At 45.7% G+C, this 25,983-nt stretch overlaps 2 protein-coding genes across 3 annotated transcripts in view; one reads left to right on the top strand and one right to left on the bottom strand.

The window, feature by feature from the left end:
* Positions 1–25,983, top strand: part of LRBA (LPS responsive beige-like anchor protein) — a 419,408-nt gene that overhangs the window by 214,516 nt on the left and 178,909 nt on the right. For both annotated transcript variants that reach the window (XM_075709754.1, XM_075709753.1), the window contains 3 exons: positions 4,218–4,342; positions 12,953–13,099; positions 15,747–15,883. In XM_075709754.1, coding sequence (XP_075565869.1) covers positions 4,218–4,342; positions 12,953–13,099; positions 15,747–15,883 — 409 coding nt within the window. The remainder of the gene's footprint in view (positions 1–4,217; positions 4,343–12,952; positions 13,100–15,746; positions 15,884–25,983) is intronic.
* Positions 19,857–20,936, bottom strand: MAB21L2 (mab-21 like 2). The gene has a single exon (XM_075709687.1). The coding sequence runs from the start codon at positions 20,934–20,936 to the stop codon at positions 19,857–19,859; it is 1,080 nt and encodes a 359-aa protein (XP_075565802.1).

Below are 25,983 nucleotides of genomic sequence, written 5' to 3'. Positions count from 1 at the left end.
CAGACATGTCAGTGCAATCATTTCTAGCAGTACAAAATTCACGTTGACTAATGTTTCATATCTGTGTTTAATGTACATAATTGCCATACAGCAGAGCAAGAACTGCTTTTCTTTAAATAGCAGACTGTGCAAAGACTATAATAGCAGACTGTGCTGGTCTCAGTCTTCGTAACAACACTTTTTTTTCATAGGGCATACACACTCTAGTTTCCATCTGCTTTTAAGTTTGTTGCAATTGTCTTCCGTGTGAGTGAGTTTTCTTGCCTTTAAGGCTAGATAGCCTTCTAGATAGAAGAGGTCATTTAGAGCTCTAGTCATCTCTGTCTCTGCAGACGATTTCTATAATGCTGTTCTGCTTTCGCTTTTCTTTTCTTTGTTTCTCTCTTCTGTACTGTGTTCATTTATTTAGTACTTCAGTAATCTAAGGATCCAAATGGATGTTTCTGGTGTGCTAAAATCCATTCTCAATTAACTGGTGGCCCAAATACAGCCCTAAGACCTCTCAAACTATTGCATTTGTAAATTTATGTTTTCTTTCCTCTTCCCTGCCTCACAGAGTCCCTTTTCTATCCACGCTAGTGTGTGTACTGCTTCTTTTCTGTGGTCATAGAGGTAGCAGAATATTTTGAAATACACAACGGATAAGGCATTACAAGAAGTAATTCTTCAGCAATTGCATGATCCTTCTGTCATTCTCTGGTTGTACTGCTTAGATTCAATTTAAATCTCCTATAGCGTATGAGGACCAATAGGTAACTCCCACACCTAAAACTCCTTTCCTGTAACACCATAATAAAACTAGTACACCAGCTGGTATGTTTTGTTTCCAGTTGTGTTAATCTTTGAAACTGGTAGGAAAAATAGGTTTCTGGTTCTTGGAATGAAGATCTGTGAGCATTTAAGCTTCTTCCCATTGACCACAGTGAAGTGACTTTTTCTTTTGCATGACACACTCAAAGTCCTGAGAATACAGGTTATATTGGTCATTCTGTATTTCTTCTCATCTCTGTACAATTGTAACAATCTAGTTAGTTACATGGGAATTGAGAAGAAGGTTTTGTCTCAATTCTGAGTACATAGCCTGTACTATGTACTAATTTGGGGAACTTTTTGTATAATGGTTATGCTATTTGAATAAAACATTTAATATGAAAGCTTTGTTTCTATTCAGTCAATATTGTTACCAAGGAACCACTAATTACTGTGTGTGATGTTAGAGGGGGCCCTGACAAATCCATGCAAATCATATGATTTATAATTCATAAATCCCTAATCCCCTGAGAAATATTGCTCCTGCACTTACACTAATTGAGTACTTATGTTCATTGATCCAGTCCATATAGCACCTTTAGTCCATATGGCAGCCTTTATTGTAAGGCCAGAAACTTCTGTTGTCAAGTGTCCCCCATAGTCAATGGCAGTGTATGTACTGTTCCCAAAATCTGCTTACTTGGCCCTTTGCTTCATAATCAATCAGTCCTTCAGCAGTCAGTTCTGCCTGAATCAGAGCAATATTTATGTCTGTCTCCCCCTGGCTGTAGAAGTACATAGTCTGCATGGTACACCATTGCCTTTTGGGGATGTGACTGCAGTGGTTAATTGATCTTGCCAGTAAGCTTCTAGAGTAATTATGTAGTATACTGGCTTATATTGGTACTAATATGCCTTTGTCTCAATAGCTGCTCTCAAAATTGGCTCACTTGTAAGAGTTAGACAACATAGGTGTTTATTTTTGGCTGTGCAGGTTTTTGGTGGATATTTTTCTATGTGTAGAGAGTAGATTTTTTTTTTTCTTTACCTCATAATACAGTGGTTGCCAATCGTTATAAATACCCAGATACAGAGTCTAATAGTTGATATGTTGTTGTTTGTGAATAATCAGCGCACCAGTGGAGGAGATGAAATCCTATGCAAATTTCGTATGCTGAACTGAAAATAAAAGTAGGGGACTAAAGATATATTATGTTTCAGGCTAATACCTCATGCCCGATCATTGTTACCTATTTTTCTAATAATTTTAGCATAGTTTTGTAATGTAGTATAATTGTAATTGTTATCCAGAAGAATGGCATCGCTTAATTCTATCAAAACTGTAGAAAGATAGATGAATGACAAATTAATAATTTACCATCTTTGCATAATACTGTAGCACAGAATACCAGAAGGATTGATGGCAGAAAAGGTTAACAAATTTTAGCGGCTTCCATTAGCTTTTCATTGTCATATGTTTGTGGTGCTGACTGAAATAAGCTTTGTAGGAGATCTCAGTCTAGGGAACTAATTACTTGTGCCGATTGCCATACTGATGAATAGACCCTCATTGTATCATTCCCCTGAAGACGAGGAACAGTCTGTGATTCACGACTGCATCCTGGCTGATATTTGATAATAATTTTAACAGATAAATGTAGGAAGGCAGAATGATGAAGTGCCTATCCATGCTCTACGACTATCAAAGGCATGCACATAGCCAGCTGTGTTCTGCCTTTTTTCTATAATCACTAATGGAGAATTTTAAGTTATTAATCGACCTTTGAATAAATCCATATCTTCCTGTGTTTTACAATTTTTGTTTGGTTAATTATTCCAAAATCATTGGATTTTATTATCAAAACATTCAAATTTTAGCATGATTGTAACACACACAAAGTGTGAAAATAAGATACTGGGGCTTTTAATTCCAATACTTCAGTATTTTTCAGAAAGTAAGAGGTCAGGAAGATGAAGAATAGCACTGCCTTTTCTTTGGTGTTAGAAAAAGGCATAGAATTTTAATGAAGGTAGATGCAAAGACGGTCTCAATTTTTATAAGATTTTCACTCACAATTTTTAATGTCTGCAAACTGTGTTTGAGAGTAGGGTTATGCACATTATTCCAGCTTTTGTAACCATGTTTGTTTGAAACCTTGATTTACCTGAAATAAAACTCACTTCTGCCTTCAGACCTCAAAACTAAGAACGTAGAAAACAAGTATTTTTAACATTGTGATCTCTAAATTAGTTGAGGCTATTCATTTGTCAGTGTTGACAGGTATACTTTCTATTAGCTACTGGACCAGAAATGGAATATATGTGCATTTTCATCTATTGTTTTAATACTAGCTATGTTAACAAACAAAATCAGTTTTTTTTAATTTGGGCGTACAGGTTTTCAGGCTATGGTGGCTCTTCTATGCTTCAGGCATTTTCTGTTTGTTTATTTGCTATACCCGAAATTGGCAGGGTTTGTACATTCTCTGGGCTAAAATACTGTTTTACAGTGGCATTCATTCACGATCAACTAACAAGATAGTAACTGGCACTTATATATGACCATATTAAAAAGATCTACGTATATTTGGAGCATACAATGGAAAATAATGAATTTGAGATAACCTTTTCTAGATGTAATTTTTTAAAAGTATGCCTTCAATATAGCAATTATTACACATCATAACATGTAGGTTTTAATTAAATGTAAAAACACAACTACATAAACCAGAAATCCAATCTGATTTGCTCGAAAATGGATTGCTGTTTCACTCTCCTGGAATGGTTTATTTAAAAACAGTAAATGGAAAAGAAATGCATTTTCTTGTGTTGTTCTAAGCCTCAGGGGCTAAATGTAATGAATATTTTAAGAGATTATTTTAATTAAATTCCTGCACATCTAAACAGAGTAATATTTTATTATCACATACATAACCATGTAACTGAGGTATTCATTAAAGTTAACACTTTCTGGACCAAGAATTCATGGTATGATTTACTGACCTTGTGCAAAAAGGCACAAATTAGGAAGAAAAATGAAGGGGGACAGACTTTGATTAATATAGGTAATGCTATACCATATTTATAATAGCCTTTTCCCTATTCTGGTTTATAAATGCAGTCACTGAGAAAGGTGCCCTGCTGAGGCTGAAATGAGGCTGAAATCGGAGCACATGCCACTAGAGTGTGGGGAAACTGATCACACTGTCAGCAATTCATTTCAAAATGATGTATTTAGTGCTCATTTCACCTTCCAAGAAAAAAGGGAAAGGAGTTCCTTAGACTGGAAGGTGATATTGTTATTTTCAAGGACATACCTAAGTAAAAGATTGCAGAAAGGGGGGAGGTTAAAAAAAAAAAAAAAAAAGGCGAAAGCAGCGCAAACAAGGAGAGCTTTATGCAGAAATTCAGCGCTACCATGCTGTTTGATAATTGCTAACATATGTGGCTCCTCTGTTTCATTGTAGTCGTCCTCGTGAGTTCTGGCGCCTTGACTACTGGGAAGATGACTTGCGGCGCCGGCGACGATTTGTGCGTAACCCCCTTGGATCGACACATCCTGAAGCGACACTAAAAGCAGCCGGAGAACACGGTCAGTGTAAAATCTGCTTCTTGCCAACAGCAGCAGGTTACAGTACGTGGCAGTAAAGCCTAGACCTTCATTCCTTTCAGATGCTAGAAAACTGTCCCAAATGCCAAAGGCTTTTGTCGTTGCATTTCAGACACGTTCAATACAAGGATAAACTGACCGTTACCTCATATAAGCAACGTTGGTATTCGTTAAACCTCTTCATTACATCTTAGTTGAGCTGGCACTTTGTGCATACTTTGCGTAGAATGATTACAAATACGGTTCTCGCTAAGCAGAAGAAAAGTGGATGCAATTTTGCCATTAATCCCTGGACACACTTTCTTGAGGTAAATTACCTATTTATGCTTTAGTAACTTCAGAATAAGATCTTCCCTGTTCAGAAATCCACAGCAATTATTTCAGTTAGCCTTAGCACATATGCGCCTATCGTTACAGATACATTAAAAGAAAAATAACACTTCTAAAGCTAAACTGTATTCAGACCTTTGCTTATGTTTAAGTCCTCAAGTTTTTCTGCAAGAATTTGATATGGAAGAAATAGTAACAAATGCTGAAATGTAAAGTATTGTTCAAGCAGCAAATGCTAATGATGATTTCTACCTGGTGATTTTAAAAAAGGAGATTGCATTTTTTAACAGGTTTTTTCTTTCCCATTTTATTATTGGGGATCACTCAGCTACATGCTGCTACATCTGTTCTAGAGGAATGTGTTTACAAAACTAATACAATAATCAGTTTGAGAATTCTATAATAAACCAAAAAGACAAACAAACAAACAAAACCCCATCCAAACCTACTCAACTTTGGGGTTTAGTCTAGAATTTTATGTCTTTGCAATCTAATGAAGATACATTGATAAGGTAGAAAAATCTTTCTTACATTTAAAAATAATTTGTTTATAATTAAAGCTGAGTACCCTTCACGTTGAAGGTACATGTCATGAAATAGAATAATTTAAATTTAGGTCTTTTTTTTTTCTTTTTTAGTCTGAATTACTGCATGCATATATGTATACACACACATATGTGGAGGCATAAACTTTATGCTAATTTAAAATTATTAAGACTGTAGTACGAATATAGAAGAACATCACTATCATAAAGTTAGTTTCCATCAGGCATCTTAACCTATGGCACTCAGCCTTAAAGAGCCATTTCTGGAAGAAAATGTCTACAATATGTCAGCTGATATAATGCCAAATGTGACATCAGTCCTCTAAAATAAATGACCGTACAGAGAATAGTCAATAAAGTGATCTGAAAGCAACGTTCGTAGAGCCCTACATCTTTGACTATAGGAAGAGGAACAAGATGTAGAATTAATTAACCCACTTTTTGCTTTGGGGCTTGTTGTTCTTAATATTGTGTGTTGTTTCTACGCCATGGACTTTAAGGGCACAAGGTTTCTTTCTGTTTAATACTCTATGGACAATTGCCCCCCTTTAATATTATATTTACTTTAAATTAAATGGATCTTGTCACAGTTTTATGTATTCTACTCATATTTTCATATTTAATCTTATATTGTTTATCAAAATACTGAAAAATACCTTTATTTTTACTACTCTTTATTTAGAGCTCCTACCTATATTTGTGTAACTAATTCTTCTGTAAGTAAACACACACTAATACAATTATTCATCTTTCATAGTAATGTGATATTTTCGCTAATCCATGCTGTATTTCAAGGGCTATGGCTCATACTCAGTTTGTAATTGTCAGGAGTACAATTTTTGTCAATACAAAAGAAGAGTGAATAAGAGTAGCCCTGCTTCATAGGTAGCTAATAGGCCTAGCTGGTAGCTAACCCTGGTAATTTAAATAGAGCTAATTGTTTTCTGTCCACCTTTCTGTCTAGAATTTGACACCCTTAACGGGCTTCTATTATATTTAATTTCTTGATGTTGTTTTATTCTGAATTTAATTGCATACTGCCTCTGTTATCTATTGCCATTCTGTTTGTTTATCTATCCAGTGAATATTCTAGTTTACCTTAAGTCATTATTTAATGTGATTTCTGAGAATATAGATAATTACTATCTGCCTAACTGAGTGTGCGTACGTATGCAACTCTCTTGTTCCAAGACCTTCCACTGGCAAGGTGTAAAATAGATGACCACAGTACAAATTCAGGTTCAACTGGAAAATATATATAATGTATAGGAATACAAGGGGCGTTAGAGTTTTTTTTTATGGCTTTGTTTTGGGTTTGGGTTTTTTGGTGTGGAATTTTTGATTTGGGTTCCCCCCAAAAAAGACCTTCTGAGTCTCAGAAGGTACAGTTGTCGGAAAGGTCAGCTGGAGTGGTCACTTGATCTATTTCTTTCTGAATTGTGTTTATAAACTTTTAATATTAACCAATTTCAAGTCAGAAAATCCAGCTCTTTTCAGATTTTTTTCTTTTTTTCCAGTTATTTTCAGAATCAGACTTTCAGGCCCTGTTTTCATGATGTAGCTATCCTTAGAATTCACAGAATGTTAGCCCCAGTATTTTATGATTTCTTATCAATAATTTATCATTAATTATTCTATCTCAATTGAAATGAAGCAAAAGCATTTTTAAATAATGAATAAAAGGTTCCCTACTGTCTATTTAAGCTTTTCTCGAAACAAAACAGAGCAAACCCAAAACCTGAAATTGGGTATAAGGGATTTTGCCAAAAGGGAGACAGGGGAAAATAATGCATAAATAACGGAAAAGTACTATTGCAGTAACCATGCTTGAAAGCATGGATTTTAGCACACTTTTCATTAGCAGATACACGTCATCAACTGCTTGGTGTCTTTCAAATAAAACCAGATGTATTCTCCACCCCGGAGAGCTCACAGCCTAGGAAAGATCACAATTTGCAACTGTGAAAATTATTTGGAAACAATTGGAAGCCTAGATATCGTTCAGTGAAACCTAGAGAGAACAACAACAATCAGCTCTGTTGCAGCCTAGTTATGTGTCTTAGTAGCAAGAACCAATCTTTTCCAGGGATTGATTTGATTTGAAGGAGAACCTCTGGTGCAGAGGTGGCAGAATAAATACCTGAAGACTGATGTTCTCTGTTCAGACAATCAATACCAGCCCCATGACTATACTTCTGGCTACCTTCTAGTTAAAAACAAATTTTTTAATTCTGACAATTTAATTGCCATTCCCAAGTTCACATTAACTTGCTTGGGAAAAAAAGGCTTTAGGTAATTTTTCAAAGGGGGCGGGGGGAATCTTTCCAAAATGGCTATTTATAAAAGTCAATCTAGTAGTGTATTGTGGGGGAAGGAAAGAGAGGTGAAGGTGGTTTGATAGAAAAAGTTTGGGATGGGAGGAGTTAACTCTTTTCTGTTCTCCCTTTCACCCATTGTTTAGAAATGAAACCAAAATACTTATATAGGTGTGAAAGCGAAAAAAATGAGTACTTTAAACCTGTTAGTATTTTTAGATTGACCCCCAAATACAATGTTTTGTGAGAGAATCTTTAGCTGCCAGAAAATATCTTATCAAGCTTTATAACAAGTGATTTGTTGTTTTTTTTTATTGACATTTGTTAAAAATTTGGGGAGAGGGGGTTTAAAACAGTTTGTAGCATTTCCATTAAGGCAACAGGCAGAATTTAGAGCTTTGGGACTGCAAGGGACTAGCAGCTGCTCACCTACAGTATTGCAATTGACTGGTCAGTTTTCTTTGCTTCAACTCAAGGGATGAAAAAGAAGTCTTAAAAATAATATTTAAAAAAATCTGATGTGAAGGTGGTCATTTTTTCCATTGTTAAAATGGAAAAATTAAAATTTCCTTTTTAAACAAATAGGAAGATTACAGTGAGGTTTCTGGGAGCCCTTTTTTAAAAAATAGTTAGTAAGGGGTTTTTAATGCATCTTTTCCCTGAATGGTTTTTCCTGATATATTTACCAGTCATTAAAAAAGCGACATAAGTATCCTCTGTGTCATGCTTTCCGATACTTTATTTTTCAAATGGCTTTTAAAAATTGTATTTTGCATGTAAGGTTAAGTTGTAGACAAACAATTTAAAATAATCTGTCACTCTGGGAATGCCTTAAGCTTGTTCAGCAATGTAAGCTAAACCATTATTTTTTACACCTAAGTGTTCCAGAGATTTAACTGGAATAAATAAGACTCTCTGCAGGTGCGCAGATCTGTTTGCAAAGAGCTGCTTGAAGAAACTGGATCTTACAGAGCCGTTCGGGAAGGAGTGCATGGAATTACACTAATGAATTACACTAATGAAATTGCTGTGCTGGATAAATACTCCGCCAGCAGGCTGTTATGTCCTGTGCAACACATAGGCCATGCCTTGAGGTCTTGATCTTGAAAGGCTGTATGTGAACGTAGGCTTAGATCTGCAGGATTGGAGCCAGACGCTCCAGTCACGCCAAGGATAGGCAGGCCTGGCAGAGAGCGGTTTGGGTTAGAAGACGACAGAGCAGGGGTTGGGACCTGAAATATGAAATGCGGTGTAATATACCTGTGTGCATACATGGGAACTGAGTAAGTCACACGATGTCATGCTCCATCATATATATCTCTAGTCAGTAAATATAGAAAGAGAACTAGAGCGTGGCCTGCCTACTTAAGTGCATTTATATACAGAAAATAGGTGAATCCATGTGGAATACATTCAGCTCTATACAGATACTCATGTGAACGTGTTGTGTTGGTTGCAGGAGCAGTGCTTTATTCAAGTCAGTACAGAAAAAGCAGCTTCTGGTTCAGCATGTGATGTCTTACTGCCTTCCAGTAGCTAGTATCTGCGGTACTAGTATCTATCCAGTAGCTAGTACCTGCAGTACTGCCTTCCAGTATTAGTATCTGCGGGTGTGTAGACAGGCTCTGCATCTTCCTGTGCCCGTGTGTATACACGCTTCATGCATGTCAGGAAATGTGGGTAACTAACATCATGTGCAAAGAGATGACAAATGTACAAAAATGGACTAAAACAACTTACGGTCTAAAATCTTTTATTGAAAAAGGCAGTTACATAAGATGTATGGTTTTGAGTCTATAATACCACTAGTTGGGGAAAGAAATAAAATCTGAATAAATGACGAAGATAAGGCAGGAGGTACATATTTCTGTTATCCAGTCATCTTTGGCTTGGAAGTTGCCGTACTGATTTTATTTTTCCTTAATGGTAGATAAGAAGAAAGACTGAAGGACATACAGTATTTTGGACAAGTTGTGCGAAGTATGATCTTGGCTCTCAATTCAATCTTAAATGACAATAGGTAGAAGGCTAGTTTGAAATAACACCTTCAGTATAGCACAAATAGATTGTAGTAAAGGAAGCAAAAATGGCAGGTATGTACAACAGCGCAGATGGGGTTTTTGAAACAACAAATATAGTTTGCCTGTATTTAAAAAAAAAAACAAAAAAACAAAAAGCCCCCAAACACCAAAAAAAAACCCCAAACCCAAAAAAAAACCCCAAATTATCTTTGACTTTATCCCTGGGATGGTTTTGTTCTGTTTTACTTTTTTTGATCTTCAAGAGAATGCTGCTAGGCCACTGAGTAACAGTGCATGTGGTGTATATTAGTATACTGTTGGTAATTTTACTGCTGCTAACTTAAAATCCTCAAGGGGGAGTTAATTACAGGAAAACCTTTCTAAATATCAGCTGCATATTTTCCATGACAAGAAGGTTTTCAGCTCATGTTGAACAACTCCAGAATCTGAGTTATTATTATTTACATGAGCACATTTTAGAAGAAAGTAAAATTTGTGTTTGTACAATGCAGTTAAAGCTTTACAATAATTTATTTTTAAAGGCTTGCTTACAAGTGGCAGTTACTGGTTGGGGAGAAAGGGTCATGCGTAAATTGCGTTTTATTTTGTATGGCAAATCAAGCTTCCTTTTCTTTGTGTTCTTTTTGTTTGTTTTTGTTTTGTTTGGAATGGGTGTGGGGTGGTTGTTTGGGGTTTTTTTGTAAGCTCAAGGCCTAAACCAAACCCAGGGTATTTGGTGGTTTGGGGTGGGGGGTTGTTTGTTTGGATTTCTTTTTTAGTTTTCACTTAATTGAAAAGTTTATTATTTGCAATTTATGTGCATAGATTTACTTAAACAATTTAAACTTTATATATTGCCACTGGGGAATTGCTGCCTTCTGTAAATGTTTGCAGATTAACATATTTTTAAAGTAAGCCCCTGGAACTTCAAATCAAGTATGGCAGCAATCGGAGAAAGCAGCGAGCAAGGTGTTGAAGTTAGTTGGTCCTGATGTGTTTGGTGAATGTTTTTCAAACACGGCTCTGCCATGGGCGTTCTCAATCTGTTTTTTTTTAAGAAATAGCGTTTTTATTTTCAACTGTAAAAAAAAAAAAACAAAACAAAACCCAGACAACACATACACTGCTGTTTTTTGGCTTTTTACCACAGCAAGTGGTAACTTAGGTGTAGAGTGAGTGATCGCCTTTTTTTTTCCTTTTTTCCTTTTTTCCTTTTTTCCTTTTTTCCTTTCCCCCCCCTTTCCCCCCCTTTCCCCCCCTTTCCCCCCCTTTCCCCCCCTTTCCCCCCCTTTCCCCCCCTTTCCCCCCCTTTCCCCCCCTTTCCCCCCCTTTCCCCCCCTTTCCCCCCCTTTCCCCCCCCCTTCCCCCCCCCTTCCCCCCCCTTCCCCCCCCTTCCCCCCCCTTCCCCCCCCTTCCCCCCCCTTTCTCCCCCCTTTCTCCCCCCTTTCTCCCCCCTTTCTCCCCCCTTTCTCCCCCCTTTCTCCCCCCTTTCTCCCCCCTTTCTCCCCCCTTTCTCCCCCCTTTCTCCCCCCTTTCTCCCCCCTTTCTCCCTCCTTTCTCCCTCCTTTCTCCCCCCTTTTTTCCCCCCTTTTTTCCCCCCTTTTTTCCCCCCTTTTTTCCCCCCTTTTTTCCCCCCCTTTTTCCCCCCCTTTTTCCCCCCCTTTTTCCCCCCTTTTTTCCCCCCTTTTTTCCCCCCTTTTTTCCCCCTTTTTTTTCCTTTTTTCCCCCTTTTTTTTCCTTTTTTCCCCCTTTTTTTTCCTTTTTTCCCCCTTTTTTTTTTCCTTTTTTCCCCCTTTTTTTTTTCCTTTTTTCCCCCTTTTTTTTCCTTTTCTTCCCCCTTTTTTTTCCTTTTCTTCCCCTTTTTTTCCCCCTTTTTTTTTTCCCTTTTTCTTTTTTTTTTCTTTTTTTTTTTTTCCCTTTTTTTTCCGACTGCAGCTTTGAAGCTTGTAATTTAAATAGAGCAGGGTTCGGCGCAGCAGTGCGCGGAGGCGAGCTGAGGAGCACCCGCGGGTGCCCCTGGCCCTGCTGCTCCCGAGCGGGAGCGGGAGCGGGAGCGGGAGCGGCCGGGGCTGCGCTCCCGCCGCCGGCCGGGGGGGCCCCGCTCGGGCACGGCGCTGGCACCTTCGCCCGCCCGCTCACCGCGGGGAGCGCGAAACCTGCGCGCCAGGTAAAACCCAGCCTTCGGTTTACTTCTCTTCCATCCCGAAAACTCAGATGTGAGCATAGAAACGCTCCTTCTAAGGGCCGGGTACCACTTCGTTGTGCCTCTTGGAAGCAGGTGCACGCTTTTCTCTGCCGCCGACCGTGATCGTGTGGTTGATTTTTTTTTTTTTTTTTTTTTTTTTTTTTTAATTCCCCCTTTCCCTTCATCGCCCGGGCTTGCGAGGCGGGGTGATGCTTTCCTGACTCACGAAATCCACGCATCGCTCCTGGCTGGCCGCGCCGCTAACGGGAGCGGCAGGGATGCGGGGCTGCAGCTCCGGCGGTGCGGGAGGCCGCCCCCTCGTCTTCCCCGCTCCCGGGGAGCTCGGCCCGCCCCCCGGGGATTTCCCCCCCCGGGATGCCGCTGCCTGCTGCCGCCCCAGAGTGGAGTGGAGCCGGGCGCAGCGTACCTCAATTTTGCCGCCATGTAGGCGAGCCCCGCCGGGCCGGCCCCCTCCCCGCCGGCCTCTCCTTGCCCCGCTTCCCCAGCTGCTGCGGCTTTGCCGGGCCGAGGCCGGCATCTTGCGCGGCCCCCGGGTACCGTCCCGCCGGGTACCATCCCGCCGGGCACCATCCCGCTGCTCCCATCCCGCCGGGCACCATCCCTCCGCTCCCATCCCGCCGGGCACCATCCCTCCGCTCCCATCCCGCCGGGCACCATCCGCTGCTCCCATCCCGCCGGGCACCATCCCACCGCCGCCGTCCTGCCAGGGCGGCCTCCGCCTCGTCCCTCCGGCCCGTGCTCCGTTTGGCCGCGGCGGCGGCCCCCGCCAGGCTGGGGAACCTCCTGTGCTTGCTGCTGCCAGGGCAAACCGGGGCTTGAAGCCGGGGTTTGGGGGGCAGGTTAACGCCCCAGGCCCTCGGGACCTGCTTGCAGCAGGAGCACTCAGCTTCCGAAGGAAGGCTGCGGGGGAAGAGAGTCTGCTGTACCCTTTCCCACTCTGTTAAAAACACTTGAAGTAGAGCTAAACGCTGCGGAGAGCTCTGGATAATTTCGAGCAGGCTTAATAGGATTAAAACTAGATGTGTCCTAACATTAGAGGATTAAGACAGGTACTTCCCACAGCTAGTCCTCAACAGTTTTCTTCCTGGACTTTCATTTAAAAAAAAAATTGCGCTGCTTTGCCACTGTTGCCTCTGGGACCTGACAGACAGCAATGTGTCTCTCTTTCATTTCAGCTCCTGATGAGGATATACTTGTTAAAGGAAAGCAGTCCATCAAGAGTCAAGTTTTAGGAAATCAGAACTCAGAAAGTGAGATTCTCTTGGAAGGCGACGACGATATCATGTCATTCATGGAGGAAAGAGAAGTGGAGAACTTAACGGGTAACTTCAGCTATTTAATTTTCTCCTCAGCTTCTTTACTATTTAAGTTCTGATCTCCCCTGCTCTGCAGTGAATCATGTTTTGGTATACACACTGATAAATTGTTCCTTCCCATAATTGGGTCATTAAGATCATTTTCTGTGCACCACAGATGCTGAGGGTTTACTTGAGGAGAGTTGTGCATTTTCTTTCTCTGGCTTTTATAAACCTTCTTGTTTCCACAGTAGACATCTGTATTCTAGGAAACCTTCCTTAGAGAAAGTCGTTCTACCTCGAAAACGGCTTCCTTTCTTTGTTTTTGACCTCGTTCCACTCCTCAAATCATTAGACCTAGTGGACAGTTAGGCAAGTTGTCTGTCATTAAAGGCTTTGGAGAGCTTTAATTTTTTCCTGAGTTTATAAAATTGTACGTATTAGTCATTTACTTAGGTTTCAAGGATCTGTACGCTCACTGGATTTAACTCGTTTAAACCCTCTGTCACTCCCCCATTGAAGTCCCTTCTCCCCAGATTATAGTCTTATTATCACTTTTTTTCTGAAGAAGAAATAGTACTTGAGATCTTTGAACTTAACTAATTTTCCTCAGTCGCATGTAGCCTTTGCTGATGTTGCAATCTGAGTGCAGTGGGTCCATTTCTGTACAGTTCAAAATGTAAAAACCGAGTAACCTCCTCGGTTCAGGGACTGGGAGTCTCCATTGTTATTTGAGGAACGTGGGGTTTACAGGGAAAATGCAAACTTCTCTGTGTTCTTCTGCTCTCACAACTGGTATCCCATGTGCATTTACTTTAGAGAAAAATGTCATTTCTTGGATAATTCTGGTTCCCTGAGAAGCTAGTAGTATAATCTTACATTGATACGTATCGTACATACGATAATTCAGTGAAATTACTTGAAGTGATTATTTATTGGCAGTTTGCTTATCCCTGAACTGCATTCCACTGGGGTTTTTTTCTTTTCTTTTTTTTTTTAAAAAAAAAAGCAAAGTTAAAAATGCAACATAATGAAAAAAGAAAAGTTGCGTAGGAAGAGTGAAGTGTAAAATAAAGTCACGGGAGAATAATGCAATGGCATTTTCTGTATGTGAATCTTTTTCTCCCTTTCTACCACGAGCTTGCTTCTCAACAGCCTTCTCCGTGTTTCCTTCTCTTTTATTATTCATTCATTGGTTCAAGTAATACATTCATACTGTAATAGAGGTGAAAGGGGAGTTTAATTATATAATCTTGACAATGGCAATAGGATTAAGAAGTAATCCTCACTAATAAAGTGGTGTGGGTTAGAAATGAAGTGGAAATTGTCAGGGGTCTTCTACAGGACCTGGACTGCCCCAGCTTCTGCAGCTGTCTGCTTGCCCTGTAATTGAATGTCTGCGAGTGATTGAAAAAATGTTATTTCTCCTCTGGATTACATGCTAATGTACAGAGGGCAAAGGGAGACAGCAAAAGAACACATAGCTGCTTATTTCATCCATTTGTGGGGGTGAGCTTTGGGAAATCATGGCAGTTCCGCAGCTATCTCATGCCCATCTGCAAACACAATGTATCTGTACGTTGGGAATAGAGGGCAAAGCTGCTCTGATCTCAGCAGAGCATCTCTTCTTTTGTCCTAGTGGCACACATTGAGATTGATGCGAGATTAAGGACCATCACCCTCCTAACAATCGATGGAAATGACAATTCATCTGAATTTTTTGTCAGTTATTCTCACGTTGATTACCTGAACGTGTGTACCTCATTTATAGATGCTTTATTAAAACAAAATTGTCCATGTCACTTTCATATCTTCCGCTGTTTTACAAAAGTCAGATAATACTACAGCCAAGTAACTTCATTTCCTTACCTCTTAATCGCCTGGATGACAAACCTAACCTGTTTTCTTTCTGTATGTGTTAGCTTATATAATAGGCTCTGCATTGTCAGATCTATGCTGAACCTATTGTTTTCGGTAGTAGTCTGATTTGTCCCTGTGATAAGCCCTGTGGAGATGTGATTATTCCAATAAAAATTCATTCAGTTGGAAACCAACCCTCCAGCTGTTTACTCCCACAGTCCCCGAGCTACACTAACACTGTATGGAATCCTTGAACAATATTTAACGTGGAATCAAAAGCATCTTTCAAACATTTTACTTTAGGCTCTATAACATTGTGTAACCTTAACAATAGATTTCTAGCATCCGTGAGGGAACACTTTACTGTTGGACAACTTTGAGCATTGACTGCTACGTTCATCTTTTGTGGAAAGCTATCAGAACTCTCCAGTACCTAAAGAACACATCTGACAGTACAATTTCAAGTGTTCATGTGTGCACTCCCTATGTTGCATATAACAAAAGGTATGCAACTCCCGAAGTTTCTCGAAGCGAAAATGCATCTGAGTAAAAACTATATACTGCCATGCTAAAGCCAGCTCTGGCACGTATAGCGTATGCATCAGTTTGCAATTGCAGCTGCTTCGGTGTTCGGCAGCACAGAGACACTGTAAATCTATTACATATGTTCTTTTCCGGGATAAAAAGAGTTTTGCTCTTCAAGGAAGAGCTGCGCTCTTCGCTTTATTTTTAATGTTCTAGGCTCGAAAAGCAAATAGTTTGCACTCGCGCTCTTTTCTGGTTTAGTATTGTTGGTGTTTTCGCTCTTTGGCAGGTCCAGTTGCCCTGAGCACACCAGCTCAGCTTGTGGCACCCTCAGTGGTAGTGAAAGGCACTCTTTCCATCAGTCTTTCGGAGCTCTACTTTGAGGTGGATGAAGAAGATCCCAGTTTTAAGAAAATCGACCCGAAGGTAAGAGATCATTGACCCTGAGCTCTGAGGGATGATGACAAATTACCCGAGACCTTTAATTCTTCATTCGACTTCCTCTACCTCTGTTGGTCCTCAGTGTCCCTGCTTTAATAAGTTTGTGACTGACCATATATGTTACTGAACTTCACGTAGGTGACACCTCCTTTCCTTCTCCTTTTTCTCCCCCTCCCACAATTCGAGCCTACTTGAATGTTAATTAGCTTGCTGGGAATAAAGCTCCAGGGAGGCATCTTAAATAAAGACATCTTGAATCACAGGCCTGTGTGAATACTGGAAAGTTCAACGAGGCTTTCAGCCCAAATGCTTTGTTTTACTTTCCTATTTTTATATAATGCCAGTGTAACATAGCACTAAACTTGGTACACTCGTAAGTTTTCAGTGCTTCTGTAACGTATTATTCTATAACACCTTTTACAGGGCCTGTTATTATTTATTGTGCCTAAGCAGAAAACATAATTGCCCTCTTAAAATATGTTTCTGAACTGACTTGCTAATTTCCACAAACTTTATTTGCTCCGAGTTCCTTGATTACTAGTGTTGTGTTTAAAATCAGTAACCTTCAGTCAAATTCCTATTTCAAAGGCAGTATATTGTGCGATTAGCTCAATAAGGTTGCACTGGAATGTTTTCTACAGTATTACAGCAACATTTCAAAAGTATGACATGATGGGTAGATATTCTCGCATCCCAATTTAAGCACAGTGATGGCTCTTGGTTTTTTTTTAAATATCTGCTTAATATTAAACAAGGTAATAATTTCTTTGTGAAAGGGGAAAAAAGTCACTGGAAGAAGTAGTGGGTTTTCTGCTTGTCTGTAGAGAATACCTTGTGTGTTAAGGACCAGTTCAGTTCTTTGTTCCTATTGAGTAAATTGCTCTTGTCTGTATTAAAAAAGGCATCAGTGGGTCTGAAAGCTGGGATTATCAAATCCTGTCAAGGAATAAATTTATTTTGAAAAACAACGCTCTCAAATTCTTAGAACTAGAATTTAATATAAGAAATTAGCTACAGTTGTGATTTTTATGTGACACCATAAATGAGATTCAACTTTTTCTTTTGGTCCTGAAGTATTTTTAAAATATTTTTGAAATTAATTCAAGTATGAGATAGCTCTTAAAATTCTGATATGCTTATTCCTTCCATAGTGGTTTTTAAAAAACATTTAATGGTAAAAAGGATATAAATACGAAATGTAAAGACGGTTTGATATGTTACTCTACTGCATTTTCCATCTAAAATGTTCTGCTTTGTATTGCATTAGCGTGAGAAAAGTCTCACAGATCTGCACTATTCTGCATTTTTGTTTTCCATGTTTAGCACATAGGGTGCTTGAGTACAGTTACTAATTCTTACCATTCCTATTAGATGTTTTATGGGGACATTGACATGCAACATATATGCAGCTTGCTTTCTTTTCTCCTGTTTTCGAGTATTTGGTAGTGGTTGTTTTCTTAACTGTGAGTAGATGTTCTGGTTTGATTTGACTGTGCCTTAATTCTGTATCTGAGAGATGTTATTTGGGTTCCTGTAAAAGGAGGAGTTGGTTGCATAGGCGGCACCTCTTACGTTCCACTTGTGATGCTACTTTAGCTGGAGGTCTTAAAAAAAAAAAGAGCTTTTGTAATGTCTCTTGTGAGTGAGGGGGGGCTAAAAATCAAATCTGAATATTTTTATTTTAAAAAACAACTAAGCTTACAACAGCTTGCTTTCAAGCATTTAACACCTCCCTGCCCCACCCTGTGCTTAAGTTACTGGACCTTGATAGCGGTGCCTGGAGCCGCTCTAGAAAAATGCCCCTTGGAAAAAAAAAAAGAAAAAAAAAAGAAAAAAAAATCCTAATCCGCTGTAGCTCAGAAGGCCGCTTTAATTAATGAGGCTTCATCTGTTTGATAAATTTAAGTTCCTTGTATATTTGTCTAAACTACCGAAAAGAAAACATTGTGACAAGTTCCTGAGGAAAAACCTGCCGTGGCGATAGCAGCGATAGCAGCAGCAGCAGCAGCAGCAGCAGCAGCAGCAGCAGCAGCAGCGATAAGATCGGGGCTTCGGCGCGTAGTGCGGGCGCTCGCCAGCGGGCGGGGGCACCCCGCCGGCCGGACCCCTTCTGCCACGTGAGCCCGGAGCAGCGCTCCGGTGGCTCCGCCGGGAACGCCTGGAAGGCGGCCGGGCTTTAACGCCGGCGGCTGCCGGGGCCGGGGCCGGGGCCGGGGCCGGGGCCGGGGCCGGGGCCGGGGCCGGGGCCGGGGCCGGGGCCGGGGCCGGGGCCGGGGCCGGGGCCGGCGCTGCCCGCCCGCCGCCGGGCTCTGCCGCCGGGCTCTGCCGCCGGCTCGGCCCCCGCCTGCTGCCGCCGGTCCTCATTTCGTTTTTAACTCCACGACAAAAGCAACTCAAATTTGAATGGCTATTTCTTTCCGGATCTGTCCACAAAGAAACGGAAGTAGTCCTTTGGGGCAAAAACTTACTTTTTTTTTTTTTCTTTTTTTTTTCTTTTTTTTTCTTTTTTTACCCCCCGAAAGGACACGAAAACTCGCTCGAAATGCTGCGAGCCGGCTTGGAAATCTTTCGGGCGGCTGGAGCAGATAACGTTGACGTTTTTAAAGCTTCGAAATGCCTTCCCGATAAAAAATCCTGCAAACATTTCCAAGTCGCCCTGAGCCTACTTAAAGCGAAATCCCTCCAGGACGAAATAGGAGGGATCGGGCAGAGCTTCGCTTGCGGCTCGGCCGGGGACCGAGACCGGCGGTGCCGGCGCGGAGGGCGCCCGGGGGTCGATGCGGGGCCGGGTGGGCGCCTCACCGGGTGCTTATCCGCTCGGCGGGGCGATTTTATGCTGTACTTAAAAATCCGGGGAAAACAAATGTTTGTTTAAAAAAAATATCGACCGGTTGCTCTAAAGCGCATTAATTATTCAGGGTAGATCTATACTTCCCTCGTGTCAAAGTCAAATGGATAGCGCGTTCGCTCTGGGAAGCGAAAGCAAACAGCGGTGAATTTTTACAACAAAATACAAGCGCGTGAGGTTTACCGGGGAAAAGGGGAAAGCAAGCTATCAGGAAAAAAAAAATAAAGGTGACGACCGTAGAGTAGGAAACGGCATGCTCTAACTCTGAATGCGGGCGAGCTGCTGTGCGACGCTCCGTACGTTCCCAAGATTCAGAAGGGAAGCTTAAAGTCCTAGAAATACGTTGTCACACGCAGAACTACAGAATAGAAAAGATTTTTTTTTTTTTCTATAGATGCACTATTTTTATAGAAACTAGAGGGAGGTTTAGGAAACGTCAAGGAATATGCCAAACTAAGGCTTCGGCTAGGTGTCGCGTTTAGACTATCTTTACATCTCGTGTTTCCGTTTCGTTTAAATTTTTGACTTCTGGGGTTCAGAAAGAATCGACTTGTCTGCATTTAAGAAGCATTCACGAAAAGTCAGCGTAAAGTTAAAGTAATATTTTTATTACTATTTGCAACAAGTCAGTTGTGGGGCACATAATCTGACCTTGGCACCGAAATACATTTAACATCAGTAAAACTTTTTTAAAGGGAGATTTGTACATATAGTTAAATAATTTTTCACTTGGTGACAACATTCAGGCAAACAAGAGAGAATAAGAAAAGGACTATACACGGATCGGAAAAGTGTACCTTTCGGGTTTCGTTTTGAGGTTGCAAAAGTCCGATCGCTTCTCTTTTTGTGACTTTTTAAAAATTCACGTCGGAGGGCGGGAGGAGAGGCTCTTCCCTTCTTCCGGGCACGGCGGTGAGAGTTTCTGCCGGGAAAACCGTCTGCGGGTTTTTAAGCGCCGAGCTGCAGGTGGGGGGGGGGGGGGGGGGGGGGGGGGCGGGGGCGCGTTTCTCTCCCGCCGCCTCTTGCCGTCGGCGTTCGCGTTAAATAAAAAGTTTTTTAGGCGCCGTTGTTGTCTGCGGAGGGCGAGCGTTGCGCGCGGGGGTGTGAACCCTATAGCTTGTCGAGGCTTTTGGGATTGGTGAGGATTTCCCTGGCTAGCCTCCAGGTCTGTTTGGCAGCGCTTTCCAGGGCCGAGTGGGGTTTGCCCTGAAAGAGGTCTAGGTTGGGCAGGAAGTAGTGGGGGCAGCGCCGGCACTGCAGGCAGGAGATGAGCTGCAGGAGGATGCCGTTCAGCCGGTCGCCCAGGCACGCCTCGTCCCAGTCGGTCTCCCGCGGGTGCTTCTCGCACTCGTACAGCAGCAGCGTCTTCATGTGGTAGTTGTTGAGGGGCTGGCCGGGCAGCTCCAGGTGCCGGTCGCGCAGCGTCTTCAGCACCGAGAGGCACTTGTTCCTGCAGCCGCCCATCAGCAGCCGGTTCTCGGCCTCGCCGAACTGCAGCACCCAGGCGTCGCTCTCGGCCGAGCTCTGCTTGCCCGTCAGCGAGTAGCACTCCTTGGAGAGCAGGTTGAAGCCCTCCGCCTTCACCTCCGCCACCCGGTTGGGGCCGGGCCAGGGGATGTGGGGCATGGGCCACTGCGCCGCGCTGCGCGGCCAGATCCCCGTGCACTTGAAGGCGGGCGTGATCTGCACCACGTAGCGCTCCCGGATGCGGAGCTTCACCTCGCTGGTGTCCGCGATCATCTTCACCACGTCCCGGTAGCTGCACTTGTCCACGGCCTGGGCCACCAGCGTCTGGAAGCGGGAGCGGATCTTACGGGCGGACAGGTAGCCCGAGGCGGTGATGAACTCCACCCAGAGGGACATGCTGCGCTTGCGGCCGTCGCTCAGCTTGAGCACGGCGCAGCCCGGCAGGGAGCCGTCGTCCACGAAGTTGAAGACGCCCATCTGGTTGAGGTAGAGCACCACCTCAAACTCGGTGGGCGAGATCACCTCCAGCCCCTCGTAGCGGGCGTCGATCTCGCTCAGGGAGCTGATGAAGCGCGGCTCCTGCACCTCCACCTCCTTCAGCACGTCCGACACGACCTTGCACACCTCCCGGATGGTCTTGGCGATGGCCGCCTTGCGGGCCTGGCAGCGCTCCGTGTAGTATTTGTTGAGCTGGTAGACCAGCTTGGCCTGCGCGGCGATCATGTTGGGGCACAGGTCCGGGCTGTACACCGGGCTCTCGCAGTACGTTGAGGGATCCAATGCTTTAGCGGTGGCTGCAGCTTTGCGGAGGGCACCGGCCAAATCGCAGACCCCCACCCCCTCCGCGAAGAAGGCGGCAGCGGCGCGCCAGGGAGAGCAATTAAAAAAATCGGGGAGGACGACGAAGCACAAAGGAGCGAAGCCCGGCGCTGCCCCGGCGAGGAGGAGGAGGAGGAGGAGGAGGAGTGCGAGCCGCCGGCGAGCGGGGCGGCGCGGGCTGGGCGGCGGTGCCGGTGCCGGTGCCGGAGCGGCGGGCAGCCCCCGCGGGCTCCCGGGGCGCAGAGTTTTGGGTGGCGGTGGGGGCAGGGAGGTTCTGCGCTCAGGCGCCCACCCCCCCCGCGCAGCGACCAAAAACGCTGTTTCAACAGTTCGTGGAAAAACAGCAACAAAAAAAGAACCCCAAACAAACTTCCCCAGGACTCGCAGAAGGTCCCCGCAGAAAAGCCGGTCGGCGGCGAAGTTTAAAACCGCACACGATACGAGAGGAGGAGAAGAATGCGAGCAATGCCCAGAGCGGAAGAGTGAACTCTGTCTGTCTGTCTGTCTGCCTGCCTCTCTCTCTCTCTCTTTCAGTCCGTGGCACCGCCAGAGATGTGCATGAGTTTGGCTGCCGCTCTCTCAGACTGTCAGGGGGTGTTGTTGATTTCCCTTTTCCTGCTGGAGGCGTTGTCTGAACCCGGCTCTGTGGCTTTCTCTATCTTTACGCGCAGACGTGTGCACTTGGTCTGTGATCTCTCATTCCTGTCCTGCAGCTCTACATAGATTGTTTTGAGATATATATAGAGAGAGGTTGGTTGTTGGCTGGTTGGTTTTTTTGGTTGCTTTTTTTTTTTTTTTTTTTTTTTTTTCTTTGCACAGACTGTGTTTTATCCTGAGCGGGAGGAGGGCGTAGCTGCTGTGCCCGGGATGGCTTCTCCTCCCCCTCCCCACCCCTGAAGTGCGCGCCGAGGCTCTCACTTTCTGCGCCTCTCCTCCTCCTCCTCCTCCTCCTCCTCCTGCTCCGCCGGGTGCCCGTCTCTCTCCGGCGGTGCCGGCGGGCCCTGTAGTTTATGAATGGGGCCGGGGCGCGGGCGGGGGGGCGGGGCCCCGCCTCCTACAATCGCCGCCGAGCTGTCAGCGGCGCGGCCAATCGCGGCGGGCGGCGGGCACGGCCGGCGCGGGGGCGCGCACAGGCGCCCGCGCGCTCCCCCCGCCTCCTCCTCCCTGCTGGCGGCGGCGGCGGCGCCCCGTCCCCCCCGGTCCCCCCCGCTCCCCCCCCGCGCTGGGGTCGGCCGGCGTTAAGGGGGGCCGGGGAGGGGGTGCGCGGGGCTGTGCGCGTCCCGCGACCCCGGCGCGGGGTTGGGGGGGGGAAAGCCGCGACTTCGCCGTGGCGGCCGGGCGAGGGGAGCTCGCCGCTCCCGCCGCTTGCTGCGAGGGGAGCCGGCGGCCGTGCCGGTGTGCGGAGGGAAGGGGGGAGAGGCGTGCCGCTGCCTCGCCGCAGGCATAAATCTTCTCTCGCTAATGCCGGGCTGCAGCAGTGAAAGCGAGACCGTCACCGGGGCAGATTTGCACACCTTGTTTTACTGCCCTCCGTCAGTGCCGTAGTCACGTTAATTTAGATAAATCTCGTGCCATAAAGTTCTGTTCATCCTCCTAAAGCGGAGGATTGAGTTATTCGAGAAGGAAACGGTATTTTATGCAAGTTTGTATTCATAAGAATATTGAATGATTTGGACATAAAACCGGAGTTACGTTATGTCACCTCGGAAAGAGCAGCTCGCTGGGCGCTGCTGTGACCCCCCCCCCCGCCCCGGGCCGTACCCGCTGCAAAACAACGAGGGGTGTTGCTGCTGCCGAAACTTAGGCTGGCGGGCAGACGCTCTCCGCACCGGCGGCGCTGGGGCCAAGGCTGCGCGTTGCCGCGGCGGCCTCGCCTTCCTTCCCCCGGGCCCCGCGGCTGCTGCGGAGCGGGTCCCCGCTGCGCGGGGGCGGCTCTGGCCGCCGGGGCCGGGGCCGGGGCCGGGGCCGGCCGCAGGCGACGCGCTCCTCCTGGCAGAGCCTCGGCTGGCCCGGCTCGCAGCGGTCGGGCCGGGTTCCTCGTCCTTCCCTCCTTTTCGCTGCAGCTGGCTGATTTTAATAAAGCAAATATCGCCGTCTGTTTTCCGCGTGCATTTAAATTAGAAACATGTCTGGTGCCGACCGTACCGCTGCGCGCTGGAAGAAGTAAGTACGGACGTGCCCGGCGCCGGGGCTGGTGGGGCTCCGCTCCCCCCGAGGAGGGGATCGGCTCGTTGGTTGCCCCCGGTGCCGCCGGGGCGGTCTGCGCCCGGGGGCACGCTGCCGGCGCTGGGCGGGCCGCGGGGCCCGGTGCTCGGCGGGGCCCGGGCGGGCGGCGCTGTCAGGTGGCCCCTCCGGGAGGGAGAGGAGCGCAGGGGAGGCTCCGAGGAGAGCAGCTTCGACGGGGTGGGGGAGAGGGGGCAGGCTGCGGGGGGGGGGGGCCGCTGGCTCGCACAGGCTGCTCCAGGCGTCCCGGGGGTGCGCGGGCTGGAGCGGGGCTCTCCGCCCCGGGGCACGGCCGAGTGCCCGCGGAGCTGCCCCCTCCCTGGGGCCGCGGCCGGACCCGCCCCGCCGGCGGCGGTCAGAGAGGCCCCTCCGGTGCGACCCGAGCGCGGGCGGCAGCAGCGGGCGGGCATCGCTGCGCTCGGGCTGCGCGGAGCGGCGGTGTGCCCGGGGCTCGGCTGGCCGGGGCTCGGCTGGCCGGGCGGAGCGGCTGGCTGCCCGGGGCTCGGCTGCCCGGGCGGAGCCGCGGGGTCCTGCGCCTCGTCCCCGGGCGCCCTCCGGCCAGCGGAAGAGGGGGTGAGCGCTGGGGGTGCCTTTCACGCGCCCCGCCGAAGCTCCCGGCGCGGAGCGGGGCGTACTGGCAGCCGGGCTGCCGTCCTTCCCGCAGCCGGGCTGCCGTCCTTCCCGCAGCCGGGCTGGCGCTTCCCCCCGCCCCGGCCAGGGCTTCCGCACGTCGACCCTCCGAGGGAAGGCTCGGCGGGGTTTCGCTGCCAGCAGAGAGCGGGCAGCCCGGGGCTTCGCCGCGTCCGGGGCGCGGGGGAGATGCCGGAGCCGTCAGGCGGCCCGGGCAAGGGTGGGGGGACGCGCTTTGGTGTTTTCAGGGTAAAAGCAGAAGGAGCGGGCGGTTCCCCTCCCGCCCCCCACCCCCGGTAAGGTGACTAATGATGAAGCGTTTCTAGTGTTCAGATTTAAAACAATTCGTTACCAATTTTCCCGTCTGAGGTTGAAGCTCTAGTAAATAATAAATCAGCTAAACAAAAGCCGACTTTAATTTATTGCCCCAGCGCTAATTAGAAACATCATTTGAGCAATAAACTTAAACACTTCCAGCAAATGATGCACGTGAAACCCTTCTCTCCCGTGTCTGGGCGTTTGTGGCCGCAGTGCATTAAGAGCAGCTTCATCTGTGGCGGAATTTGCTCTCGCCGGGATGAATAATTGAAGGGGGAACAGGATCCGAGGAGGCTGTAATTGAAGAGCCCTTGTCACCTCTGCTTTTATGTACGTTAGTGTAGAAGTCCATCAGCAGCTCCTCGACGGTGTGTAAAGCAAGCGGCGGCCCCTCCAGCAGCAGGAGATACTGTATGCCATTAAAAAGACCGTGTGCCTGTGTGTGCCGCAGAGAGGGAAACTCTCCGGGCTAAAAGCCACTTGAAGTCTTCAGACCGATTGATCTGTATTCTCTCGTTATAATCCGTCTCATCATACTTGAGTTAATGAGGCAGGGGCGGGGGTGATCTGATGGTCCTTGACAAATTCATTAGGGAGGCTGCGGGACGTTTTATTTGACTGTTAAACATCGTGTTTGTTTGGTTTAAGCAGTGCCAACAGCAGCATGCCGCTGCCTGGAGCAGTAGCGTTTGTCAGGCAGGGCTGCTGGAGAAGGGGTACCGGGACGGGGTGCGCAGAGCCTGTGCTCCCGCGGGGCTCCTCCCGGTACCGCCGGGAGCTCGCTCCGGTGCACATCCAGGCGCCTGCACATGGTACCCGCAGCCGTCTTTTCTTCACCCTAAGGGCGGCAGAGTAGCAGCGAAGGGCTGCTATTAAACGTGAAAAGACTTTTTTTCTTTTCCTTTTTTTTTTTTTTTTTTAGGGAATGCTATGTATTTGTATTAACCCTTAAAAAACAAAACAGAAGGAAACTGGAAAACAGCTCAAGAGTTTTTGCAAGAAGCAAACAAGTTTTCTTCCTGCGTTATGATGTAGCATACTTGCGTTTGCTCGCCTAACCAGCTTATGGAAGTGGCATACGTTACATATTTCAAAGCTTTTTTATTCTGAACGGTGCATTTTAAAGTTTCTATAACGTGCTACTGATAGGAGGTGTAATTTTTAAGGCAAATCAAAGTTTAATCAAATCGACTTGAGGCTACTAAAGGAATTCTGCCACATCTGCCCTTTTTCTCTCCTCCCTTTGCTGAGAGGAGAGGGAAAAGTGAATGCAGGAACAGGTGCTCCCAAAAGGCATAAGAAGTATTTTTATGAATAGCATATGAAATATGTGTGTGTATGTATACGCTTTGTTCATGGCAGCTTTGTAGATGAGACCCAGCTAGCGTTCCATTATTTTCTAGTAGTTGGTTTCCTCTCTGTCCTTTCATTTAAGGGAAACAGTTCCGTGGAAAACAGAATAATTAATCTGCTCGTGGAACCTAACATTGTAATTTTTTTTTTTTCCTGGAGATCCGTCTTCAGACATTCTCAGCTTTAAGTGATTCGTAGGACTCTGCTTCCATTTATAGAAGAACAGTATGGGAAAAGAGCTAGTGCCCTTTGCCTGTCATTTTCATACATTCCTGCACTGCTGATGGAGCTTGAACTGCTGCAGGGAATGTATGGGTTTGGAAAGAAATGATTCAGTAATGCACGTTGTGCTTCTCTACAGCAAAACCAGGTTAATAGTTACAGTAAATGCTGCTGTGGGTTTGACAGATAAAATTCTGTTTACATT

This window comes from Pelecanus crispus, chromosome 4 (assembly GCF_030463565.1).
Source record: "Pelecanus crispus isolate bPelCri1 chromosome 4, bPelCri1.pri, whole genome shotgun sequence".
NCBI classification, from domain to species: Eukaryota; Metazoa; Chordata; class Aves; order Pelecaniformes; family Pelecanidae; genus Pelecanus; species Pelecanus crispus.
The sequence above is the reverse complement of the archived record's forward strand: the minus strand, read 5'-3'. Positions and strand labels throughout refer to the sequence as shown.

Excerpts from the sequence above, each read along its gene's own strand:
- MAB21L2 (XM_075709687.1), bottom strand. The coding sequence starts at position 20,936 with ATGATCGCCGCGCAGGCCAAGCTGGTCTACCAGCTCAACAAATACTAC.